Consider the following 26629-nt stretch of genomic DNA (forward strand, 5'->3'; position numbering starts at 1 on the left):
TCATAAGAATATTCTTCCCAGAGTAATGTTTCAATTGTGTTATTCATTTGCTCAAGAATCTACCATGACCTATATTTCAAGACTGATTTAAACCGATAGTAATTAAGACAGTGTGGTATGGAGGTAGACAGACCAATGGAACCAAATACAGAGTCCCAAAACAGATCTACACATATATGGAAAGTTGTTATGCAGCATATTTGACATTTCAAATCAGTGAGGGAAAATGGATTATCCACTAAATGGTGCTGGAACTATTGATAATCGACATGGAAAATTATAAAATTAGATCCCTATCTCACACCACAGAGAAAAAAAAATCAATATCTGGTGGAATAAAGATCTAAATGTGAAAAGCAAATCTTTACAACTTTCAGAAGAAAATAGAATATCATTATGACCTTGGAATAGGGAACGAGAATGATTACTTAAGACACTGAAAAGCACAAACAATAAAGGAATTGATTGACACATTTAACTACATTAAATTTCAAAATGTATGCACTTCGAGATAACATAAACAACTTAAAAGACAAGCCACAGACTGGGAAAATATGTTTTCAATGCATATAACTAACAAAGGATAATCTATGAGGTTCTACACTCTAGCTGTCATCACCTCTCTGACTTCCTCTCCCACCACTCTCTCCAACTCACTCTGCTTAATCAAACACTGCTCCATGCTATTCCTAGGACTTGCCAGGCACACTCTTGCCTCAGGGCCTTTGCACTTGCTGTTCACTCTGCCTGCACTCTTACCTTCTCAGGTCTTCGCTCAAAACTCACTTTCTCCGTGAGGTCTTCCTAGAGAACTTTACTTAAAATTGCAGTTCAACAATTTCCTTTCCCACTCCCATACACACATGCTCCCTATCCCTCTTCCCTATTAATTTTTTCTCCAGAGGATTTATCATTATCCATTATTCTATCTATTTTACTTATCAATTGTGTTTATTGTTTAGCTTCCCCTACTAGAATGTAAGTTCCATGAGGGCAGGGATTTTTATCTGTTTGGATTATTCTTGCATTCCCAGTGCCTAGAACCGTTCCTGGAACAAAGTAGATGCTAGAAAAATATTGATTAAGTGTTTTGGTTTTTTGGCTGCAAGGCATGTGGGATCCTAGTTCCCTGACCAGGGATCGAACCCACACCCCCTGCATAGGAAGGTGAAGTCTTAAGCACTGGACCACCAGGGAAGTCCCATGATTAAATGAATGAATGAATTCGTATCTAGAATGTATAAGAACCCCTACAAATCAGTGAGAAAAATAGGAAAGAAACCTAGCAGAAAAACTGACAAGATATATGAATAAGCAATTCATAGTCAAGGAAATCCAAATGGGCCAAAAGGACATGAAAGGGTGCTTCACCTCATTACTACTCAGGGAAATGAAAAATTCAAGCTATTGCAGCAACATGGATGGACCTAGAGATACTCATACTGAGTGAAGTAAGTCACACAGAGAAAGACAAATATCATATGATATTGCTTATATGTGGAATCTAAAAAAAGGCTACAAATGAACTTATCTACAAAACCGAAATAGAGTTACAGATGTAGAAAATAAACTTGTGGTTACCAGTGGGTAAAGGGAGGAGGGATAAATTGGAAGATTGGGATTGACACATACACACTACTATATATGAAAAAGATAACTAAAAAGGACCTACTGTATAGCACAGGGCACTCTACTCAATACCCTGTAATGGCCTATGTGGGAAAAGAATCTAAAAAAAGAGTGGATTTATGTACTTGTATAATAGATTCACTTTGCTGTACACCTGAAACTAACACAACATTGTAAATCAATTATACCCCAGTAAAAATTTTAAAAAATTCAAGCCACGAGATACTATGAAACAATCATTGCTTTGACAAAAATGTAAAAATTCAGACAATACCAACTGCTGTTGAGAATGTAGAACAAATAGAACTCTGATCACTGCTATAAGGAGTATAGGTTGGTAGAACTGCTATGAAGAGCCATTTGACATTGTATAATAAAGTTGTATAGGTAATACCCTTCAACCCAGAAATTCCATTTCTAGGTACAGACCTGGGCAAAATTCTAACCTTTGTGCACAAGGAGACATGTAAAAGAATGCTCATTGCAGCATGATTGGTAATCTCAAAAAAAAAAAAAAAGGAAGCAAATTAAATGTCCATCAGTAGGTGAATGAATAAATAAATCATGGTATTCATGAAGTTGAATACTATTTTGAAATTAAAATGAATAACTCAAGCTACATGTATGAACAGAGTAAAATCTCAAAAATATAATGTTGAGCATAAAGAGAAAATTACAAAACATGTACAGTATATAGTCTGAAAATATTACCTGTTGCTTATGGCTACATACATACAATAGTAATAATATATAAAACGTGAAAGGGCAGGATCATCACCAAATTCAAGAGAGGGAGAGGACTGAGACTGGGGAGGGGCATAGAAGAAATAACTATATCTGAAATATTTATTTCTTTAAACACAATCTGAAAGTGGATCTGGCCAGATTTGATAGAACTGGGTGGAGGGTACATATACTGGTTATGTTATTCCATGTACTTTCCTACATTTGAAAATGTTTGCAATCAATGAAAATGAAAAATGAAGAATTAATATGGAGGTGAGAGTTAGCAGTGTCAAATGCTGAAAACAGGACACGGAAAATGAAGATTGAGAGACTTTCTTGGATGTGTCAAGGAATTCACTGGAGACCACAAAATAAGTGGTTTTGATAAGTGGTCAGTAAGAGGGTAGCAACAAGGTTACAGGGAATTGAGGAGAGATGATATCCTGAGTAAATGGAGACGAGAGACCACATATTGAAGAAGTTTGGAAATAAAAAAAATACAATTTTAATTAAATTAGTTAGAAGGGTTGAACAGAAATTCTTGACAAAACATGAAGCCTCTTTAAAGCAAAGGAGAAGGAGCTAACGAAGAGGGGGACGTTTAAGATACTAGAAGAGGGAGGCAGAAAGGTTGCAAGAAAAATCCCTTGGTGATTGGGAAGGACAAGGATCCAAGGTGCAGATAGAGGAATTGACCTTAGAGAAGAGAGATTTCTTCCTCCAAGGCTCCAGTATCCCAGCACGTAAAACAATGCCCAGCAGACAGTGGTGTACTCAAATATTTATTGTAAAGAATAAGAGGTTGTCAGGAATTCCCTGGTGGTCCGTGGTTGGGACTCCCCACTTTTGCTGCCGAGGGCATGGGTTCAATCCCTGGTTGGGGAAATAGGATCCCACAAACCTCTCAGCAAAAAAAAAAAAAAAAAGACTTCCCTGGTGGCACAGAGGTTAAGAATCCACCTGCCAATGCAGGGGACACGGGTTCAAGCCCTAGGCCAGGAAGATCCCATATGCCGCGGAGCAACTAAGCCCGTGCGCCACAACTACTGAGCCCGCGCGCCTAGAGCCGGTGCTCCGCAACAAGAGAAGCCACCACAATGAGAAGACCGCGCACTGCAACGAAGAGTAGCCCCCGCTCGCCACAACTAGAGAAAGCCTGTGCGCAGCAACAAAGACCCAACGCAGCCAATAAATAAATAAATAAATAAAATCTTAAAAAAAAAAAAAGAATAAGAAGTTGTGAAGAAATGGAAATATACCGAGGAGGTGAGGACATTAAAAACTGTGGTCTCTCACAAGGGAGATGATGATTTTCTCAAAAAAAAAAAGAAAAAAAAGAGTAATAAGTGGATGTATTAACAGTAATAACAGCAATAATAATCCTGGTGGCTTAACACTGTACTCATGTGACATACTCTTCTCATGGTTTCACATAAGTACTTTTACTTAATTATCACTAAATCCCTTTAAAGTAGTAATATTATTGTTTCCATTTTCAAGATAGGAAAACCGAGACTCAGAGAGGTTTAGCAACTTGCTCATTAGCTAGTAGATGGCAGTATCAAGATTCAAACTTAGGTTTGTCTGACTCCAAAGCCTGAGCTTTTAATCCAACACATTATGGCATTCATTCAATATTAACAGTCATAACAGTACGTGTTTTATTTAGAACCCTCTATGTGCCAGGCACTATGGTAACAGCTCTACCTGAATGACCACATTTAATCTGATGAAATTTCCAATGAAATTGAAGTTGAGAGTAGAGGGTTTAGGAACTTGAACAAGGCACAGGAGGAGGGAACAGTTACTGGTGGAGAGTGATAGCGAATCCAGAAAAGTTGATAAAGGTTTTAGAGCGACAGAAAGAGCCCAGTTGGAGGCAGATGGTGTGGATTTCCATAGTGGTCCAAATCAGCATGAGTCTGTAACTGTCTCTGGCAGTGCTTGGCAGATGGAAAGCAGGAGTAGGGAAAATATCCCAAGATGGTACGTTAAGTTTGGGAATTAGTATAGCAGGCAGAGCAAAAGGTCATGGGGTGAGGGAGTCTGAAGTGGTGTTTAGGATATATTGAAATAGCTGACCCTGGAGTCAAAGTTGAGTAAAGATTTGTATCTACTCAGCCTAGGGCCAGCAGAGGGGGGTGAAGGCAAGCTTGACTAATTTCATCATTTCCCTAGGCCTGCTCCTGCAGCAAATTGTTGTATAAACTTCAGGTTTATTTGGGAACCCTGCTTCTCCTTCATCTCTAATATCCAATAACTCAAGTTTTGTCAATTTTATAGTAAATTCCTTAAGGTCTAGCTCTGATCATTCTCACTTATCATCATCAGATGGCATTTTGCCTAACTGAATAAAGATCTTACGTCCTATACTTGTATTGACATATAAGAGGCATCCAATGCAAAGAGTTAAATGGTCATTGAACAAAATTCAAATAAATGAAACTCTACCTTCGAGAAAGCCCAAGTCTCACCACTCACCATCACCACAACCACCCCCTCAAAACACACAAACGAGTAAATGGGTGTTCGGTGCCTGTCTTTTATCCATTAAACAACTATAACTAAGTGCTTAGGACTTACAGGCTTTCTGGAGACAAAATTAAAAAGTGAGATCTTAAAGACAGACTATAAAATACTAAAAAAAAGAGAAAAACTCAAAAATAATAATTCAATTAAATGGACACAAAATATAACATTCTATCAAGTTTATTAATTGTAAATTTATTAAAAAATCTATTGCCTTTGCAAATAATTTTTAGGTTGGATCTTCTCACTTCCAATTTTCAAGTATGCATAATGATTATGGAGAAATCACAGCCATTATAAATTAAATTAGTTATGCCCATTATAAATTAAATTAGTTATGCACGGACAAATAATTTCAAGAGCGAAATTACAAAAGCCCTTTCAAAAATTTATAGCAAAAATATAAATTTTTAATGCAGGACGGGGATGCATTTTAATATGATGTTGGCTGAAGCCTTCACCAGTAAGAGAGTGTAGGGCCTGCAAAGGTAAAAACAGGCCTGCCTAACACAGATGAGGCTGGGGAGGAAGATTCGAGTAGGTGAGTCAGCAGCCAGAGGCTGGAAGGCAGGCCGAGCCGAGGCATAAATGATTCATTGATTTTTAAATCCCCAGTAGTTGAAAAGCCTTGCTTTTCATATACACAAATCCAACATAGATATTGCTTTCCATGCAGAGCAGCATAACGAAGAGCTCGTTTTTATTTATATATTTCCATTTATACTTTTCATTCCTTATGGAATTTGGGGTGAGAAAGACTCATGTGAAGGGGGGACAGGCACAGCAGGCGGAGGAGGCCCTGAAGACCCTCCTCCTCCCCTCTACATCTCACCTTCCCTTAGCTACTTTATTCCTGCCCTGGTTAGTTTCTTTTTTTCCTTTTTTCTTTTGGCCACGCATCTCAGTTCCCTGACCAGGGACTGAACCCGGGCCACGGCAGTGAAAGTGCGGAATCCTAACCACTAGGCCACCAGGGAACTCCCATGCCCTGGTTAGTTTCTTAATTCCCTTCACCCTCCTCCCCTATTTCATTCTGCTTGACCAGGATCTCCTTTCTGCTTCACAAATCCCATAGCCAGGTCTGGCAGCACCCAGGCCTACTTTCCCTCAGAAATTGGAGTTAAAAATTATTAAAAAGGATTCTGTCCTGAACAAATCTTTCCAGATTTACCTCCCAAGTCTACTCTTCACAAACGTTATGCTCTGCCCAGCATTTCCCTTAGGAATTGAACAAGTGCAGTGGCTAGTGGCAGTCAGATGGGTGTGCTCATGACTCAGGTACTCTTTTGATCATCCAGCTGAATACTTCTAACTTGCCATCTCAGTCTTGACCTTTATAGAGTGTTAAATTATTTTTTACTGGTCATGAGCTGTTTGACATATATCCGCAAAGAATCAAAGGGATGCTGATGTTGAAATACAGACCGTAAAAATGATTAAAATTCTACAAATTCTCAAGGCGATACTCATCAGGCCCATAAGTTGCATTTATCTGATCAAAATTCTTACATAGCACATAAAGATTTCTCTAGTAATTTGAAAACCCTAAAAGAGAAAATAGAGTTATGGCTGAATTCAACTCAGTTTTTTGTTTATCAGGAATAAAAATTAGCCACATCTGCAAAGTAAAACCATCTCTCTGATATCATCATCTGGAGGTTAAACACAAAAATTATTAAAGTAATAAGCAAGCTGATTTTTTTTTAAAGCACAAAATTCAAGGATTCCAACCAAGTCTTGAATGCAGTTTTTATCTATTTGCGGCATTTAATCTATACCCTGATGGATCCAAGGGGTGATCTATAAAGATTACCCAAGCTCTCTTCTAACCTCAACCCTGTGACCTTTTGAGGCAGGACGTGACACAGGAGGCTGGTCTCAATTCCAATGCAGATGTCACAAAAGAAGGGCAGAACATACTCTTTGTTTTTAGGTTATTGTTTCATGTCTCGGTCCAGGGTGTAAGAGAGAAAGATTTCGGAAGAATACTTGCTGGGCAAGATGTGTTATGTTACTCACTCTATCCCTCCATCCTAAGAGCCTCAGAACTGAGAAGAAGGAGGCAAATAGGAAAAGAAAACTTAGAAGCTGGAGTCTTGTGGTTATGACAAGGGGAAGCGGCGTTGGGCGGCAGTAGGAACCGGGGCGATTAGAGCCCTGAGGCAGAGTTGGCCACCTTCACAGATGGCAGCAGGAATGGATGACAGGGTGACCGTACATCTCAGGGAAGGCCAGTGCAGAATATATCAAGAGCCTAAGAAGTGGACACCTCCTCCCCACCACTGCTATTTCAGTCTTACATAAACTCTGGAGTTCAAAATCAACGTGAGGGTCATGAAGGAGGGAGGGAGGGTACTCCTAAATCTGACCGAGTTTAAATATGAAATGACACACACACAAAAACAACATCGAATTGACTGAGTTTACATGGATGAGTCTAGATTGTCTTCTGCTCTCAGGGAGAATGGTGCCTGTAGAAAGAAATTAAGTCCCAGTATAGTCGGTGTAAACTCCATGACAGTGTCTGTTTTGCTATGGCTGTATACCTAGCACCTAGCACAGTAGTTATTCAATATAGGTATCTCTTGCAGAAAATAACGTATGATTCAGAATTTCCTAAATTTTCTAACATCGAAGGATGTTAAGCAGCAAAACAAGTTGGGAAATGCTGCTCTCATCAATTTATCTAATTTCTTGATCACAAGTGATTCATTCTTCCTTACATCTCATTAAAGCTGTCTTTCCCCCAAACCTCCTTTGCAGCGGTACCTGCTGGAATCGTCCCTATTCTTCAATGCTCACCTCAAATAGTCCTTTTTCTTTGAAGCTTTCCTCCTGTTACCTCTCAGCTGGAAAAGAATGCTCCCTCTGAACAACAGTGGTTCTCTCTCTGTAACTCTTTATAGAATGTCTTGGAATTTCTCAAGATCTGTTTTATAACATATTGTTACAGAACAAATAAGCACACAGTGAGCTAGCACACGATGAGCTCTGATCATTCTTACCTTCACTCCCCAACCATCTCCTCAGTGCTTTACAGTTATACTTTTTATTTTTTTATTTTTTCTTACCCTTCCCCCTCCCCATATCCTCAAGTCCATTCTCTAGTAGGTCTGTGTCTTTATACCTGTCCTACCCCTAGGTTCTTCATGACATTTTTTTTTCTTAAATTCCATATATATGTGTTAGCATACGGTATTTGTCTTTCTCTTTCTGACTTACTTCACTCTGTATGACAGACTCTAGGTCTATCCACCTCATTACAAATAGCTCAATTTCGTTTCTTTTTATGGTTGAGTAATATTCCATTGTATATATGTGCCACATCTTCTTTATCCATTCATCTGATGATGGGCGCTTAGGTTGTTTCCATCTCCGGGCTATTGTAAATAGAGCTGCAATGAACATTTTGGTACATGACTCTTTTTGAATTATGGTTTTCTCAGGGTATATGCCCAGTAGTGGGATTGCTGTGTCATATGGTAGTTCTATTTTTAGTTTTTTAAGGAACCTCCATACTGTTCTCCATTACAGTTATACTTTTTAAAGTAAGTGTTTATAAAGCATTTATATTTTCCTATAGTATGTCTATTTTTTCCTGCTTTTAATGTGCATAAAATACGTATGTACAGTTTAACAAATTACTACCATGTGGATGCCCATGTAACCTCTAGCCAGGTCAAGAAACCAAACATTGTTGGCATTTTGGAAGACACCTCCAAACCAGGTGCCTCTCTCTCTGACCAACCCTTCTTCCACCACCCAGAATTAAACCAGTGTTGGTATTGAGCCAGCATACTCTCATGAGGTATAAAAGCTTCTATCCAATTGGATTTGAGTCATACCAGTTAAAATTTTTGAAGATCATACCTGGACATTACTATCTTGACTTCTGTGGTAATCATTTATTTGCTTTTGTTTATATTTTTGTCAATTATGAATGCAGCCATAAATACTTTCGCCTAATTTTGAACTTTTAATGGATGGCATCATATAGTAGGCACTCTTTTTATATCTTGCTTATTTCACTCCATATTGTGTCATGCATGTAGATATATATTGCTGCCATTTTCATTGATGTATAATATTTCATCATGTGAATACATCAAATTCATTCTCCTGCTGATGGACATTTGGGTGGTTTCCAGCATTTTTTTTTTTTTGCGGTACACGGGCCTCTCACTGTTGTGGCCTCTCCCGTTGTGGAGCACAGGCTCCGGACATGCAGGCTCAGCGGCCATGGCTCATGTGCCCAGCCGCTCCGCGGCATGTGGGATCTTCCCGGACTGGGGCACGAACCCGTGTCCCCTGCATTGGCAGGCGGTCTCTCAACCACTGCACCACCAGGGAAGCCCGGTTTCCAGCATTTGGCTATTATAAACGAAAGTTGCTATGAATATTCTTGTACATAGATTTTGGTGTACATAAGAATGATTTTCTCTAGGGTATATTATCCTAGTGGAATTACTGGGTCAAAGGTGTCATAGGTTGGGCTCTCCAGAAGCAAAACCTGAGATGGGGTATTGAGTACAAGATGTTTATTAGGACCAACCTCCATGAAAGAAAGGCAGAGGAAGGAGGACTGGGCCGAGGGAGAAGGTGAACTGTGACCCAAGTCTGACAAAGCTTGAGCCAACTTGGTGTGGAGCTTCAGAACAAGTAGTGCCCATCAGTGTGCTCTGTGTCAGGCCTGGCTCATTGACACGCCTGTCTTGCTCATTCATCTTAGGAAGAGCATGACCCTGGGCAAAGCAACTCTCTGCAGCTAAGGCAGACCTTCAAGGAGCTGGCAGCTGGAAGCTATCTGTTGATGGCATTCCCCATATCTGCACAGAATGTCCTTTATTGAAGGAGAATCTGGGTGGCACGTCTCCATTTCTCTGCCATGATAGGGTACATGTGTGTTCAGCGCTGGTAAATAATGCCAAACTGGTTTCCAAAGTGGTTATACAATTTACACTCTCACCCGCACTACATGAGAGTCCCCATTGCTTCTCATCCCAACTCTTGGTATTGTTAATCTTTAAAAAAAAGTAGCCATTGTAGTGGATGTGTAGCGGTATCTTATTGTGGTTTTAATTTGCATTTCCCTGATTACTATCAAGGTTAAACACCTACTCACATGTTTATTGCTTTGTTATGCCTCTTTTTTCCACTTGTGTTTGTTTTATCTTCCTTAGATAATGAGTTCTCTTTCAGGTACGTTCAGCAAACACAGCTTGATGCCCATTTTTGTATGACCTCGACCTAAGAATTGTTTCTATATTTTTTAATTGTTGAAAAAGTCAAAAAAGGAATAATATGTCATCACATGAAATTCAAATTTCAGTGTCCATAAATAAAGTTTTATTGGACCCCGGCCATGCTCACAATTTACCTATAGTCTATGGCTGCTTTCATGCTATAGCGGCAGAGTTTAATGGTTATAACAAAGACCTTTTGGCCCACAAAGCCTGAAATATGCACTATCTGGTCCTTTACAGAAAAAGTTTGCTGAGCTCTGTTCTAAGTCACTGGTTCTAAAGTGTGGTCCCTGGACCAGCAGCATCAGCATCACCTGGGAACTTGTTAGAAAGGCAAATTCCTAGCCACACCCCAAACCCATCGATTCTGAAAGTCTTGGAGTGGGTCCAGCCATCTGTGTTTAACAAGCCCTCCAGGTGATGCTGGTGTGTTAATGTTTGAGACCACTGGTCGAGGCTCTAGACGAGCCTAATCCATTTTCTCTGCAAGTCATCATACTCCTTGATATACTGTTTAACACAGAGTGGGTAAGCTGTAAAAGAGCCTTGAAAAGTGTTTTATAAATATATTATTATGAATATGAAATCTGTCCGAAATGGACACCTAGGGCAAAATTAAAAGAGGAAAAGTGGGAGAAACCACAGAGGGCAACATAACACCTGAAGGGTATGTGTGGAGGGTGGAAGACACAATGCCACTGGGGAGCCAGCCCCTGGACCCCCTTCCCTCCACCTCATTTCATGTAGCCTTTAAGCAAAGATGAATTAGATACGGTCCCTGTCCTCAAGGAGGTCATATTCTAAGCAGGGAGGTGTCCTGACCCTCTTCTCCCTCACTTACTGCCTTTTTCATAACTTACCTTCGAGGAAGTGTGATTGCACCAAATTGCTGACCCTAATAAATGATAACGAACAGAGAAAATCACTTGGCAAACAACAATTCTGCCTTATCCCCAATTTAGTTTAGGACTTTAGTTCTGGACTTTCTCATATCCTGGCTTTTTCCTTGGCTCAGTCTGAAACTCAAAGCATCACCCTGCTTTTCTTTTTGTTAACTACCATCCATTGAATGCATATTACATGCCAAGACCATGCTAAATGTTTTACGTATACTTTTACATTAAGTCCTCATAAAGCCACTTTGAGTTAGGTATTATATCCATTTTACAGATGCAAATCTGAGGCTTAGAGAGGTTAATAATTTGGTAGAATTCGAACTCCAAGTCTTTCCAACTCTAGAGCCCAAGCTGGTAATAATTGGCTATTCTGTCTCTAATAATATTCACCATTTGGTTTTAGCAAATCCAATTCAGATTACTTAGCATGTGTTTCATGTTTTAGGGCTTGCATGGTGTGTGTAGAATTTCAGGGTGGGAAGTATTTAAAAAATCTGGCTATAACTTTTTCCTGAGCTAGGTTTTGTGTGATAACTTTTAGAAGTAAAAAAAAAATTCTTTCACACGCAACTTAAAATGATAAAGTCAAAAAAAACCACCAAAAAACAGTTCCTTAACCCGTTAACATTACTGTAAACAGCACAGTAATTTATATTTCTTCTTTTACATTACACATGAAATAACTGCATTGTCTCTTCAGTATGAAATAGTCCCTTTTTGACTTACCCTGTCTACTAGCTCCTACTCCTTCCATTAGGGATTATTTCAACCTGTCAAGTTTTCAGCAATATTTTTTGATTCACTTGTGAAAATGTTATTTTTCTCTGTATTTTTAATTGAAGTTTTACAATATTGTGTTAGTTTCAGGTGTACAGCAAAGTGATTCAGTTATATATATATATATGTTATTTATTATATAAGCATGAATACCTTCATGGAGGAAAATTAGGATTAGAAAAGCAAAAATAAGAAAAAAGTCACACATAATCCCACCACCTTGCTGTAACTACTGTTAACATTTAGAGTGGAACCTTCCAGACTTTTCCTTTGTGGAAATCTACTTATGTAAATAATTTCTATCTTTTTGCAAAAATGGGATCACTCTGTTTTCTTGTTTGCCTTTTTTTTTACTGAGAAATATATTAGAAGCATATTTCCATGTCATCAAATATATATTACATAATTGTTCATAATGACCACTTAGTATCCCATTTATGAATGTACTATACAATATTCTGCCAAACACTTCTTCCTGGACATCTAAGTTGTTAGGTTTTCCCCACTCCCTGACCTCTAACTGTCCTGAGTTCATTCCTGTTCCAAGAATTTACTTTGGGTACATGCAAGAATCCCAAGTTATTCTCCAACTTCCACTTTACAACAACTTTTACATGGAGCTAAAGAAATTATCTGGCTGTATATAAAACCAGAGCCTTAAGAGTGACAGTTTCTTCTAATAAACCCAGAGTGAACACCATGGAGACAATCGGCAGAAATATTTTTCCGTCATTTTCTCAACATGATTTCTACTGTCAAGGAGGAAGCCTTGTGAAGAAGAGAGTACTTAATAAAGGTGAGGTTTGGAGCCAGACAGTCTGGGATTTGAATCTGCCTTCTGTCATTCACCAGCCTTGGACCTCAGATGAGTTGTTTAGCCTCTCTAAGCCTCTGTTTTCTGATCTGTAAAATAGGGATAATAATATTCATTTCATAAAATTACCAGGAGGATTAGCAATATCATATGTAAAGAACCTAGCACAGTGCCTGATACAATAGTGGGTACTCAAGAAATGGTAGACGTATACTAGCTATTACCATCACCTTTTCCTTGACACACAGAGCACCGAGAAAACAACACATTTTCAAAAATGTCACTATTGGGACTTCCCTGGTGGTGCAGTGGTTAAGAATCCGCCTGCCAATGCAGGGGACATGGATTCGAGCCCTGGTCCAGGAAGATCCCACATGTCACGGAGCAACTAAGCCCGTGAGCCACAACTACTGAAGCCCATGCGCCTAGAGCCAGTGCTCTGCAACAAGAGAAGCCACCGCAATGAGAAAGAAGTACGCGCACCACAACAAAGAGTAGCCCCCGCTCCCCACAACTAGAGAAAGCCCGCGCGCAGCAACGAAGACCCAATGCAGCCAAAAATAAATAAATAAAATAAATTTATTAAAAATAATTCTAAAACCAAAGTGTGCATGCATCACAAAATTTGTTTAAAAATGCCACTATCATAAATGTCTTTGACAAGAATGGTGAAGAAGCTCACTGATATGAACAGAATGGTCACTAGAGTGACAAGCAAGATACTGTCACCAGAATCCTTTGTACCAGCTTCTGAAGAACATTGATCAGTGGGATCACAATGTGGTTTTTTGTCGTACTGTAGTTTCAGTGATAAATTTCAGATACTGGATAGAGAAGGAACGCCCCTGACCTTGCCTTTATGAATGCCCTTGACCTTGCTTTATGAACTTTATAAAAGTATTTAATACCACCACTGGACACGCATTCTGGTAGCTACTAAACAAGTTTGGCTATGTGAAAATGACTATTGGATAACTTCTACAATATTCACCATCTGCCAAATGGACGTATTGTCCTGTCCTATAGACTAGGATTTGTTTTGAGGTTCCCAAATATGACCCCATGGTTCTCTATAAAAAAAATTTGCTTTGTTCTCTATAAAAAAAATTTGCTTTGTTCTCCAACCTCAACGTTGCAGAGCAATTCAAGACCATTTCAAATGAAAAGACATAATTTGGGAAAGTAGTAGCAGACAGGGCAAGGTGTTGAGTAGGATCAGAAATGAGGTGACTCTTGCAGAACAAAGTCTACAGATCATGAATTTTAGGCAGATTTGCAAATAAGGATAGCACATGCTCTGTAAATAGCAGTTGTTGCCACAAGCCAAAGGGCAATATTTACATGAATCCAGTGGCAAGGTCTATGGACCAAGCATTGACCTTTCCAGCCAAACTTATACTTGGTAGCACTTTCAGCCGCATCATCTCGAAAAGGAAGATGCATTATACATACAAGAAAAATTGCCAATGTATCCCCCAAATTAATTTCTAAATTCTTTTTTTGGAACTTGGAACACATGTTCCCACAGAAAAGGTGTTAGGAAAGGATGTGAGTTTCCCAGATTTCCTCACAAAAGTGCATTTAGCCCACGATGTATCTGAAATACCATACATTGGCAGTGAGAAATACAATAGGATAAAGTACACTTGCAAGCAGGAACACATCAATATACAACGAATATTTCTTGAGTCTTTCTCCTTTGAAGCCCCAGGCAATGAAAGGGGACTTCTATCCTCCCACAGCTGCAGTTTGGTAATAAAGAACTCTTCCATTGCCCTCATCTGGAAGGTCCTTCTCAAGTCAGGTGGATGCATGCATTGCAGCATCCTTCTCTCTCAGCGCTTCTTGAACTTTCCCACCAGACAACTCTGAATGACTGAGGAGACTGAACAGTTAGTGGGGAAGGGGTAGGATATCCAACTGGAAGTCTCAAGCTTTTATTTGGAGATACTTCAAATTCTGCAGTTCATTCCTTAACACATCTACACATTTTAATTAAAAAAAATTGTGTTTTAGGCTTCCCTGGTGGCGCAGTGGTTAAGAATCCGCCTGCCAATGCAGGGGACGTGGATTCGAACCCTGGTCCAGGAAGATCCCACATGCCGCGGAGCAGCTAAGCCCGTGCGCCTCAACTGCTGAGCCTGCGTGCCACAGCTACTGAAGCCTGTGCACCTAGAGCCCGTGCTCCGCAGCGGGAGAAGCCACCGCCATGAGAAGCCCGCGCACCACAGCGAAGAGTGGCCCCCCGCTTGCTGCAACCAGCAAGAAAGCTGCAACCAGAGAAAGCCAGTGCTCAGCAACGAAGACCCAATGCAGCCAAAAATAAATAAATAATTTTTTTAAAAAATTGTGTTTCAAATGACCTGTTAAGTGACTTAATTCCATTCCACTTTTGGACTACAGTTGACGCTTCAGAAATATGGAGTATTTTTAATACTTAGACTCCGTATACCTGTTGGATAGTACACATGTGTACTTCAGGGTGAGAAACGTGGGCACTGGGGGAAAAATCTAAAGTAAATGAGAAGAATATAATGAAAATAAAATCAGAGCAAAACTAGAACCACCAGCCTCTCCTTTCCTCTCAGTGGCACACTCCTTCAATCTCCTGTCTTGCTCTTTGCCTCTTTTTCTCTGTTCAAAACCAGTCCCTGGACAGGATCTCACACTCATTCACATTAAGGTGTAAATGATCAAAACCAGCTAAAATCTCACAAGGTTTCTGCACATTAAGGAGTCACAGCTTTAAAACAAAAGGGAATTTAGGGTATTATCCCCAGGAAAAAGGGATATATTTGGGGGACAATTGTGTGCCTTCCTGCTCTTTGCAGAAATCACACTCGATTTCAGATTGGGAATTTAGGAAGGTGTGTTAAGGGAAATTAATCATGATTTCTTTCCACTGTGGAAAATACTTGCTTCATTTTGGAAATTGTATGTTTTGTGATTGTTGTTTGGTATACTGTGTTTTATATGTTTTCCTATCTTTTGTCCCTAATGACTGGAATTTTAAGACTAAGATGTTAATCTTCCCGTTATTGATCAAAATAACTGGTGGGGAGAAATAGAAACAATAATATTTAATAACTGACATTTGCATACCCTTTACAAAATGCTTTTATATCCGTGGTCATGCATATTATTGGTGTTGAATTACTACTAAATAACAACGGGGATACGAATAAAATACACAAAAAAACACAATAACTCAACCCAATTATTAGTATTAGGCACCTACCATGAGTTGCCCGAGGTTCTGTGGGGACCTTGACCTTGATCCCCAGGACTTTTAAAATTCAGTGGTGAAGGCAAAAGAAGGGCTCCTGCACATTGGCCATCCGAGAGGTATCAGACTGGAAAACAGAGCGAATATACGTAAAACCCAGGTCACGCTTTGCCTTGTAAGTGAATGTTTGCAGCTGCAATCTAGAGATTGAAGGAGTGCTTGTGCTTCTGCAGAATTTACGAAGGTGGGAAGAGCACCACCAGTCCCCCTTTGGGGACCTGGGAAAGGGAAGTCCCCAGAGGGGTTCTGGGCTTTGCAAATGGTGAGACAGACCTTCTACAGTACAGTTATAAGCAGAGGAAAAGTTCTTTGTGCAAGAAGGGGAGAGCGCCCCGAGGTACAAAGAGCAGATTTAAGGGGAAGAGGATTCTTTCTGCACACATCTGCGAGGGGAGCTGAGGCTGACTGTTGGGGGCGTGTGGGGAAGGAGATTTTTAGGGGGCCGCGGGCTGTGGGTTCCCGCCTCCACCCCTGTCCGCGCCCCACGCTCAGGCAACAGTTGGTCGTGCGGTGCCGGCCCGGGCTCCGGGTGGGGAGGGGGAGTCTCGCGATCGTTGAGGGGGGGGTGGAGGAAGGGGGGAGGGTGACGGGGGGAGGCCATGACGTAGGGTGGGTGGACGGAAGTGGGGCAGGGTTGAGGGTTATTTAAAGAAGGGGGGCCCGAGTGAAGGGGTTGGAAGCCAGTGATTCCCCACCCTTGCTCCATCTAGCTCTTTCCAGTGCAGCCACTGCCGCCGCCCAGGAGCCCTCGTCCCCTTGCTCGTCCCCCTCCTCGTTCCCGCTCCAACGCCATGGAGCCGGACACCGCCGCAGTGGCAGCCACCGTGGCAGCCTCTGATGCGACCGCCACGATTGTGGTCATAGAGGACGAGCAGCCGGGGCCGTCCACCTCTAAGGAGGAGGGAGCGGCCGCCGCGGCCACCGAAGCCACCGTGGCCAAGGAGAAGGGCGAGAAGAAGAAGGAGGTAAATAGGAAGGGGGTGTGTGTGCGGTGGACAAATTCTGCGCCGGGCCCCTCCGAGGGGCCCAAACCCTGACCTTTGGGCGCCGACAGGTACCCGCGGAGCTCGGCTGGGCTGGGGGCGGCGGGCGCGCGGGGTGGGGGCGGCGGAACAGTCTAGCATTCGCTCCCCTCCCCCTTCCCTTTACGCCTCCTGGAGGCCGGGGGCGGGGCGCGGGCGCGGCGCGGGGCGGCGGGTGCCCGTTATCCCGGGACTTGGGGGCTGGGGAGCCCCTCCACAGCCCCCGGCCCGCTTCGCGTTCCCGGAACTGGGGTAACGGGGTGGGGGATGGGGCCGTGCAGGAAAAAGCCTCCGCCTCTCCCTCTCCTCTCGCTTGCTCCCTCTCCCCCCCCTTCCCGTCGGCCTCTGCTTGGGAAATCTGGGCCCTTCAATCCCACACTCGCGCAAAAGGGGTTTTGCTGGGGGCTTATTTTTTTTGAAATTTGAATTTCCAGGTGCCGGTGGTTGGAAGGCGGAGGACGATAGGAGAGACTTTTATTTCTCTGATTGGCAATGTCGGCCCCTTGGGTGGCAGGGGAAAAAAAAAAATCATCCCTTGTTCGTTTGGTCCCCGCCTGCTGAGTTAGGCGGGGGTGTCACCCCGAGAAAATGAGCTCTCAGCGTTGTACCCCCGCCCCCTCCCAATCCAAACCCCAAACTGAGGCACGGTGGACGCTGGCTTAGGAAAATTTCCAACGTGTGCACCCTCACCCTCTCCTGCCCCGCCCCCGACGGTATAGTGTTTCACTCCAGGGCCACCCAAATGGTCCCCCAATCCGGCCCCAAGCCTTCCAGGCTTCCGCCTCCCTTTCCTAGTGGGCGCTGCTGGCTCCTGGACACACGCAGGTTTAAAAAAAAATTTTTTTTAAACTCAGCGTCGCCAGGATGAACTGCTGCTAATGTACGTAAGGGGACGGCTCTGACACCTATTAAAGCCAGATCCAGAAAAATATATATTATCTCCATAAGGCATATATCATATGGGCCGAGACGTGCAAATAAAACTATGAAACTCGTTGAAAAAATTGAGATTAAAAAAATAGGATGGGGCATTGATGTATAATAAAATTGTGGAACGGATCTTTCATGGCTGGATTTTTTTCCGTTTACGAGTAGACATATCGCAATTAAAAAAAAACCGTAGGTAATTAAAATTATGCTTTAGAGATCTCCAGTGGCTTTGTCTGGATCATTATATGGTACTATATGACCAAATGAAAAGCTATTGAGGGAAGTTAACACCTTTCGCCGCGAATTAGAGTAATTTTAAATTCAGCAGTTGCTTCAGTGACATATTTTACTGTTACAAGGTTGACTAAACAGAAGGACGATTGTAGTGCTAAGTGAAAACCATAGAAGACATACGCATATTAGGATCTGTGTGGTACTTGGATCGGTAAGACAATATTGATGATTAAAGCTGGGCCAAATACCAAGCATCAGTATAAATCAATGTTGGGAAATTCAGGAGTGCATCTAGGTGCCTTTTATTCCCTAGATGGGGTAAATGTAAGTGCTCTGCTGTCTTTTGTATGGCAGTAAAGGTTGTCGAATTTCCAGGGTGTATAAATTTTTTGAATTGTGAAGAGACTGGGAATCAATAAAAATCCAGTATAATCAGAGAGTTGATGCATATATATTACTACAACTCTGTGGCCTGATCAGAAATTGCACTAATAGTATCTCATCTGTCCGCTCAGCGTAGGGAAATGAGGTGCTGCCTGGAAGGAACTTTCTGGATATCTGAAGTTCACTGATTTAGTCACTACATCTTTTTTAATTTTTCCTTAAAACTCTGAGTAGTACCAAAACATCTATTTGAGTGCTTTCATTTGTACCATTGCTTCAAATAAAGTAAATCGGTACCTCCCTCCAATCTAAATATTTACACACTGCCTTGATGCCTTAAATGGTGTCCTAAAAGTGCAGATTAAATACCTTTTTCTCATGTCCGCCAGTTATTGTACTCTGACAGTGATACAAAGGCATTTGAGACCTAGGAGGTTGTTTCCCCTCAAATAACCACCTCCCAGACACTTTGGTATTGTGTTGATTTTTTCATAATTTTTCAGTCTCCTCCCTCAATTGTCAGGCTAACTATCACTTTTTAGACACTTCATCTACTTTCATCAGAAAGAATGGGTTTATGATAAAGAACATAGATGTAACAAAACCTTTCATTTAAAACAATTGCAAAATACAAAAATACAAGGGATCCAGCGGGGAGAGGGAGATAACCTGAACACCAAGCAGAAGGGCTGTTAGCGCAATGGAACTTAAGTTTTAGTCCTGGGCTTCTGCCATCCTTTCTTGCTGTTGCCAGCATGCCTTCTTCTAGTGGTCGTTCCCAAGTCATTTGCTGCAGCTTTTATTCTCTGTAGAATGGGAAGCCAGATTATCAAACTTGCTGGAATTGCGTATCAAATAAAAGAAAGTAGGCTCTGAATGAGAGCATTTTCGTGATGCATAAAGTAGATGAGAGTGGATTATCTTGTGACATTTAGCTACAGAAGGGTATTTTTGCTTACCTTCTGGTTCTTGAACTTCCTTGGTTTAAGTGACAGTTGGATAACCTAACGCTGTGAAAATTAGAGTTGGTATTTTTGGTAATGAAAATGTCAAGAAAAAGGTCATGGTCTTTAAGACAGGGCATCTTGGTGACCTTGTGCTGCATTCTCATGGCATCTAGACTACCAGATGATAAAATCCATAAGGAATTCATTAGAATATCTTAGTCACCTTTTATCTTTTCTTGTATGAGAGGGTTTATTTGTGAAAACATACACAGACACAAATGGAAAGGTTTAGAAGGTAGGTATTTTAAAATTTGTTGTGGAAGATAGTGCCAATTAAGTAATTACCTACAGCTTTTAATGGCAATGCTCAAGGTTAGGAATTTTAATTAGCATATAATTAAAATTTTATGGTATTCTACCACAAGGTAAGCAAAAAAGTAAAGAGTAAAATGTTTTTCTAATAATAAAGCTTTAATTTTCTATAAGTGAAATTTGTATCCCACATTATTAGATATATACTTGTGTATGTGAGGGAAAGTAATTTTGAAACTTGAAAACTAGATTTCATTTAGCTTTTCAGGGAATGATAAAGGTGTGGATTTTGTTATCGAATTTTCCTTGTTGCTTTGAAAATAAAATAGGGTTTCTAGTGTATGTGACAGTTTGAAAGTGTGGTATTGAGGGCATTTTAGTAGTTTCTATTCTCATCCATCCAGAATTACATTCAGAACATCCCACATACATACATATGAGATGCTGTAAATCAAGATGGCTGTTGTTTGGGCTAAGAATAACTGAAAAATATCTGATCAGTGCTCCAAAGGAGAACCCTGACCAGGGTCAGATTCCATAATCTTAGTCTGGATTTCCTCAAAATAGAAATTTTAGTAAATGTTAGAAAACATTTATTAACTACTGGAGCCATGTTTTTCTTACGTTTAAGATCACATTCTTGTGTTGATTTATGACCTAAGTTTTCAGGAACAGGCTGTCAAAAGCCGTGCTCAAATGGACATAATTTCTTCAGTTTTCACAAACAGATTTGTGTTTTGACTTTGCAGTCTGTGTTAAAACTGGAATACTCTCCACTTTGGTACTAATGGGTAGATTTGTGTTTTTATTATTTTATTTCTTGATTTCTTACAGGGAAGGAGGTGTATTCTACATATCTATTTATATTTACAAGTACCAGCTTTGTCTTTATAAAGGATAGGATGTATGAGATAACCCCCTAGATAATTTCAGTATTTTAAAGTAGCTGATTTATATTACTTTTCACTAAATTACAGTTTTTTTAAATATCAAAGGTTAATAGTTAATAGCCCTGAGAAACTGCTTCTACAAAATATTCGTGTTTATAAATAGTTTTAAAAGGTTTTCTTTCCAGTAGGAGAAAATTAACATAAACCAAAAGTTTGAAACTGTACTATTTCATTATTTTAAATATAAATGATTGCACTGCAGTACATAAAACAGTTTGAATGTTCTAATTAGAATATAAAACAATATTAAAAAATCATATCTTTTCAGGAAGAAACCACAGTCTTTTCTTCTGAAAGTTTGGCTTGTTACATTAAGAAGTGTTTCTGAGAATTAATATTTACTTTCCTTGAATTCTTTGGTTTGTGGTTGATAATAGTCTAGATTTTAAATCTCCTATTTGGTGGTTATACACTTTCTTGCACTTTAAATTAGACAGTAGGTGAAAAGGCTCATTTTCCCACCTTTTGGTTTTTATTTTAATTAATGTTATTTCGCTGGCTTTCACAATTCTTCGGATTTTTTTTTAATTGGACCTCAGGTGCACAGAACTGGATTAATCATAAGCCCTGTTCATGGCATGCTCTCATCACTGGTCCAGGCATGGCCCATGTTGATTTATTTATTTAGTATTTAATTACTTTTTACTTTCTTCAAATGAGAATGTTGACCTTGCTTTGCAATTTGATGATTTATTTTCTTTGAAATTCTAGAAAATCCTTTCTCCATTTCAACTCAAACTTGCTGCTAAAGCTTCTAAATCTGAAAAGGAAATGGATCCAGAATATGAAGAGAAAATGGTAAATATGTTCTTGGCTAGGATAGTGAATACAGTAGTTGATTTGTATAGAGGACATGTGAAAGATTAAAAAATATATGTGTTTAATGAATACAGAATCATAGGTTTTAGAATTGAAAAGTAATTTAATATATCATCCACCATAATAGATTTTTGATGGATAAATGAATCTCCTCACTTTCGGATGAGGAAATAAAGTATCAGAGAAATGATATGGAATAGTTGGGACTGGAAGGCACATCTCTTCACTTTTGTTTAGCACTCTTTACCCCATAATAGGGTGTTTTATGCTAGAAATATTTTATCCACGAAGTGAAAATGTAAGTGGATAAAATATCAATATGGCTGAGAGAAAGCAGGTCACAAAACCAGCCTGGTATTTTCTTCTCCCTCTCTCCTTGCTCTGGATGTGTGAATGAATGCTACACATTATGAAACATGTAATATGGTAATACATTTTCCTGAGGGAAGGCTATTTGCCCAATGTATGAAAATATTACATGCTTAAGCAGTATAACCATAATTACACCCACCTATGGCTTTGCTCTACATTTAATTATTTAATTTTTAGTCACTAAAACCCATATTTTAGCTTTAATTTTAACTAGACTTTTATGCCCTGGTATCTTTCAAAACCAGTGAACTTGGTTAACTGAAAAGAGAAATTAATAGGCAGTTAGAACTGATTGTTTTTTGGTCAAGGGGCTGTTTTTGAAGTAATATTATAAAAATTAGTAGAGATGAAGTACATTTTTTGGTTGTTCATGGTGATTTTACAAAACTCCATGCCTTAATGTTTAAGGCCACATCTAACGTACACAGTTAATGTTTTAACAACTCTAAAAACAACATTCCAGCGAGGATAACATAAAATGGAAAGGTTTTGGCCTCCTTCCAGCTACTGGTCTGAATGTATTTGTCTAATTCTTATATTTATGTTAATGAATTCTTGTAAGATTCTGATGTTATTAATTATGCATCCTTCATTGGTAATCAAATGTTCTCTACCCTGTGGTCAGAAAGTGACTGGGAATTTAAAAATCACCTTGGTTTTTTTCTTTATCTTGATCTTTTAGGATTTTTTTAGTGAAAAAAAGTTTTATTGCATTTATTGGTATAAGCTATATGACCTTTTAAAATGTATTGAGAAATTATATATCGATCTTTCTTTCTTTCTTTCTTTAACATCTTTATTGGAGTGTAATTGCTTTACAATGGTGTGTTAGTTTCTGCTGTATAACAAAGTGAATCAGCTATACATATACATATATCCCCATATCTCCTCCCTCTTGCGTCTCCCTCCCACCCTCCCTATCCCACCCCTCTAGGTGGTCACAAAGCACCGAGCTGATCTCCCTGTGCTATGTGGCTGCTTCCCACTAGCTCTCTATTTTACCTTTGGTCGATTTTTAATTGTTAACATATATCAACTATTTCACTTATATATGTGTGTGTGTATATTTTTTCTCCAAATCCTCACTTTCGGGAGAAACTTTATATACTCATAGCATAAAACACAGTTTTCCAGATCACTATATTTGAAGAGAGAAATGTATTGTACCATGACATTGAAAGTATTTTGAGACAAGATGACACTGTATTCTAAGATTTAAATTGTTTCTAGATGAAGCTTGAAAATTCTTGGTTGGCTTTCCAAACCATTCAGGATTTGCCTTTTGACCCCAATTCTTTAAGCAGAGTACTTCTTATTGAGTCATTTATTAAGTCTGTCGGATCACTTGGCTTCTACTCAAACCATCTGAAAATACCATTTTCAAATTCTGCTACTTACTAGCTGTGGGAACTTGGGCAAGTTACTTACCCTCTCTGTGCCTCAGTTTTATCATCAGTAAAATGGGGATAATACTAGTACCTACCTCATAGGTTTATTAAGAGAATTAAATGGGTTAGTATGTTTAAAGTGCTTAGAACATAGTACAAATTAAGTGCAATATAAGTATTTGTTAAATTTTGAATGAACACAAAAAGAAATCATTACTTTTTCTTTTGTCTTGTAAATTAGAAAGCAGATCGAGCAAAGAGATTTGAATTTTTACTGAAGCAGACAGAACTTTTTGCACATTTCATTCAACCTTCAGCACAGAAATCTCCAACATCTCCTCTGAACATGAAATTGGGACGCCCTCGAATAAAGAAAGATGACAAGCAGAGCTTAATTTCTGTTGGAGAGTATGTTGGCATCTGTCTCTCTACTTTCTTCCCTCTCTCCTTCCCTCCCTTCCTCCTGCCCCCCTTCTACCTCCCTTCATACTTCCCTTCCTTCTTCACTTATTCAGTGTGATTTTATATTAAAAAAATATGGTTATTGTCAGTGTAAGTATGTTTTGGAGGCAACAATATTTCTTATCTCAGTAGAAGTCAATCAGTAAAAAGGTAGGCTGGTTCTACCAACTTCTAAGCAAGACTCTAGATAACCCTTCTTTTTTCATAAAAGATATTAACAGTGTATACTGACTTAATTGACACCTTAGCATTTGGGTTGAATACGAAGGTATTTCTTTTTTCATTTCAGCTACCGTCACAGGCGCACAGAGCAAGAAGAAGATGAAGAGCTGCTCTCGGAGAGTCGGAAAACATCTAACGTGTGTGTTAGATTTGAGGTGTCACCTTCATGTAAGTACTTCATCATGTTGGTGTTTTTTGTTTTCAGTTTAGTTTTAGAAAATTTTACTTGGTTGTATTAATGAAATTATGAGAGCCTTGATTTTTTTTTTTCAGATGTGAAAGGAGGACCACTGAGAGATTATCAGATTCGAGGACTGAACTGGTTGATCTCTTTGTATGAAAATGGAGTCAATGGTATTTTGGCTGATGAAATGGTAAGGAGTTGGTAGCTTAAAACACATTCTTAGTTATCAGTAATTTTATGTAAATTTGAAATACCTGAGCTGAATTTCCCCCCTGGGGTTTGGAGGCTAATTGTTTTATTTAGTTATAACATAAAAGGCATTTGTGAAGTCTAGAATTGTTTCTTTAAGTAACCTCTAGAACATATACTTTCACAGGCCACAAAATTCTTAGTGAGATTTTCTCAGATGGTATAAAAAAAACCTCCTTGTACTTTTGTTCATGTTTGCACTATGGCCTCCAGGAAGCTCAGAGCCCTAGTGAATACCAAAATGGAGCATCAGTGTAACTTTTAATGGTCTGCCCATTGTGTCCTTTGTGCCTTTTCCTATCCTTTAGCTTTTAGTCTTACTTTCCTTGGCCCCTCTGTATTTCTTTTTGACCATTAATTTATGTTCCATGTTTTCATTGTAGGCTACCTGAAATCCTTTTGGGAATGAGGTGGCGATAGAAACCAAACGCTAAATGAATGAATGTATGCATGAGTGAATGTAAATGCCTCCATGTGTGATCAAAGAAAGTGTGAGGAACAAAAAAGTGAAGAGCATTGTTGAGTCTTGACAGTAGAGTGCCAGCTGGGAGTCAGGAAATGAGCTAAGGAATGATGGACATGCAGTTGTCCCTCCATGTCCGAGGGAGATTGGTTCTGTGACTCCCAGGGATACCAAAATCCATGGAAGCTCAAGTCCTTATATGAAATGGCATAGTACAGTTGGGCGCTCTGTATCCGCGGTTTGCCATCCACAGATTTTGATCTGTGGTTGGTTAAATGCCCGATGTGAAACCTGTGGATTTTGAGGGCAGACTGTGTAAAAAAAAGACTGAAGAGAAAAAGTAAGGCCATTTAAGATGCTAATTCATCAGGTCAGAGGAGTGTATGAAGACCTGGTTTGGCATTTTAAGACCAAATGAATAAGGTGGGATTTAAGAGAGGGCAGTGATACTCATATATGTGACTCTGGAGCCATATTTACAATCACATATCCATATGGGCCACATGACTATCGATGCTCTATAGCTTGTAGTGTAGTAGTCAGTCCCATAGGTACTCATCCCTGGCTAAGCAACTGTTAGGTGTGTGGCAAGTCCTTTAAATCAAGGGTCTGTAGCTCCTTATATTTAGTATTCTGGGTTGGAAACTACAGTCAGCTCAGACAGGGAGGAGCTTAGTTAATTGGACAAGAGAAAGATCAGGGTTTGCCTCACGCTCCTCTTGGCTGCAGCCTGTCTAAAGATCCTTCATATTGAAGTTATGCTGACACCAGCTATGTTTTAATTACTAAAAAGGGGAAAGATACTTCGAGTATAGAAAATTTGGAAAAAAGTTGAGAAAAAATTAAAAGTAAGTTATAATTTTGTTACCTCGAAATAACCATAGTTAACATTTTGGCATATTTCTTTTTAGTCTTTTTCCTCTGGTTGTATTTATTTTGCATAGTTGAGGTCGTGTTATATATGATTTGGTATTCTGATTTCTTCACATTCATACATATTTTCCACACAATTAAAACATTTTGGTAAGAATAATTGTTAATTACTGCATAATAATTAATCCTAGGGAGGTTCCATAATTTTATTCATTTCCTCCCTTATTGCTGGTCATATGGATTGGTTGATAGTATATACTCTATATATGTATATCGTATATGTTGACTGATATATATGTATATATTTGATATATAATAATACTGTTATGAGAACCCTTGTAATTTAGTTTTTCTGCACCTCTCAAATTATTTCCATAGGATTTCTAGAAGTGCACTTACTTGGTTAAGGAGAATAAACATTTTAAGATTTTAATGCATAACATCCATAAAACTCATCTCATAAGTGAAATATCAGATAGGATAAATGCTATAAAAATAGCTTTAAGCTTAGGTTTATAAAAGCAATGTATACCTTGTATAGCGATAAAGCCAGAAACTGTTTTGAAAGGTCATACAGCATAGGACATAGTTCTCTTTCCCATAGGTTAGGTAGTGGATTCATGGGTGTTCAGTATATTATTTTTTAAAAAGTCCACTGGACTAGGTGATCTCTACAGTCCTTTCTGGCTGCAAAGTTCATTTATGTTCTGTTCTTTTATGATTCATTAGGTCTTCAAGGGTGTGAGATGCAAGTATAGAGCTACATGCCCCTTGAAATGCATAGTCTGAATATTTCATGTCTGGGCTGTAATAATGTTGGGGTCAATGGGAAAGAAAGACCGGTATCTAAGCAGGCTGATAAAGGAAATGTGTCTTTGTGAAATACACGAAATTCCTAATTTTGCAAACTAGTAGAAA

The 26629-nt window shown here is 39.4% G+C and overlaps 1 protein-coding gene across 5 annotated transcripts in view; it reads left to right on the plus strand.

The window, feature by feature from the left end:
• The first annotated feature begins 16595 nt into the window (after window positions 1–16595).
• SMARCA1 (SWI/SNF related, matrix associated, actin dependent regulator of chromatin, subfamily a, member 1) overlaps window positions 16596–26629 on the plus strand; it is a 68814-nt gene continuing 58780 nt past the window's right edge. For 2 of the 5 annotated variants that reach the window (XM_060138227.1, XM_060138228.1), the window contains exons 1-5: window positions 16596–16865; window positions 21391–21477; window positions 23500–23666; window positions 24010–24110; window positions 24216–24316. In XM_060138227.1, the coding sequence (XP_059994210.1) occupies window positions 16692–16865; window positions 21391–21477; window positions 23500–23666; window positions 24010–24110; window positions 24216–24316 (630 nt within the window). In that variant the 5' untranslated portion in view covers window positions 16596–16691. The remainder of the gene's footprint in view (window positions 16866–21390; window positions 21478–23499; window positions 23667–24009; window positions 24111–24215; window positions 24317–26629) is intronic. The other 3 variants (XM_060138224.1, XM_060138225.1, XM_060138229.1) reach the window with 2 other exon arrangements.

This window comes from Lagenorhynchus albirostris, chromosome X, assembly GCF_949774975.1.
Source record: "Lagenorhynchus albirostris chromosome X, mLagAlb1.1, whole genome shotgun sequence".
NCBI lineage: Eukaryota > Metazoa > Chordata > Mammalia > Artiodactyla > Delphinidae > Lagenorhynchus > Lagenorhynchus albirostris.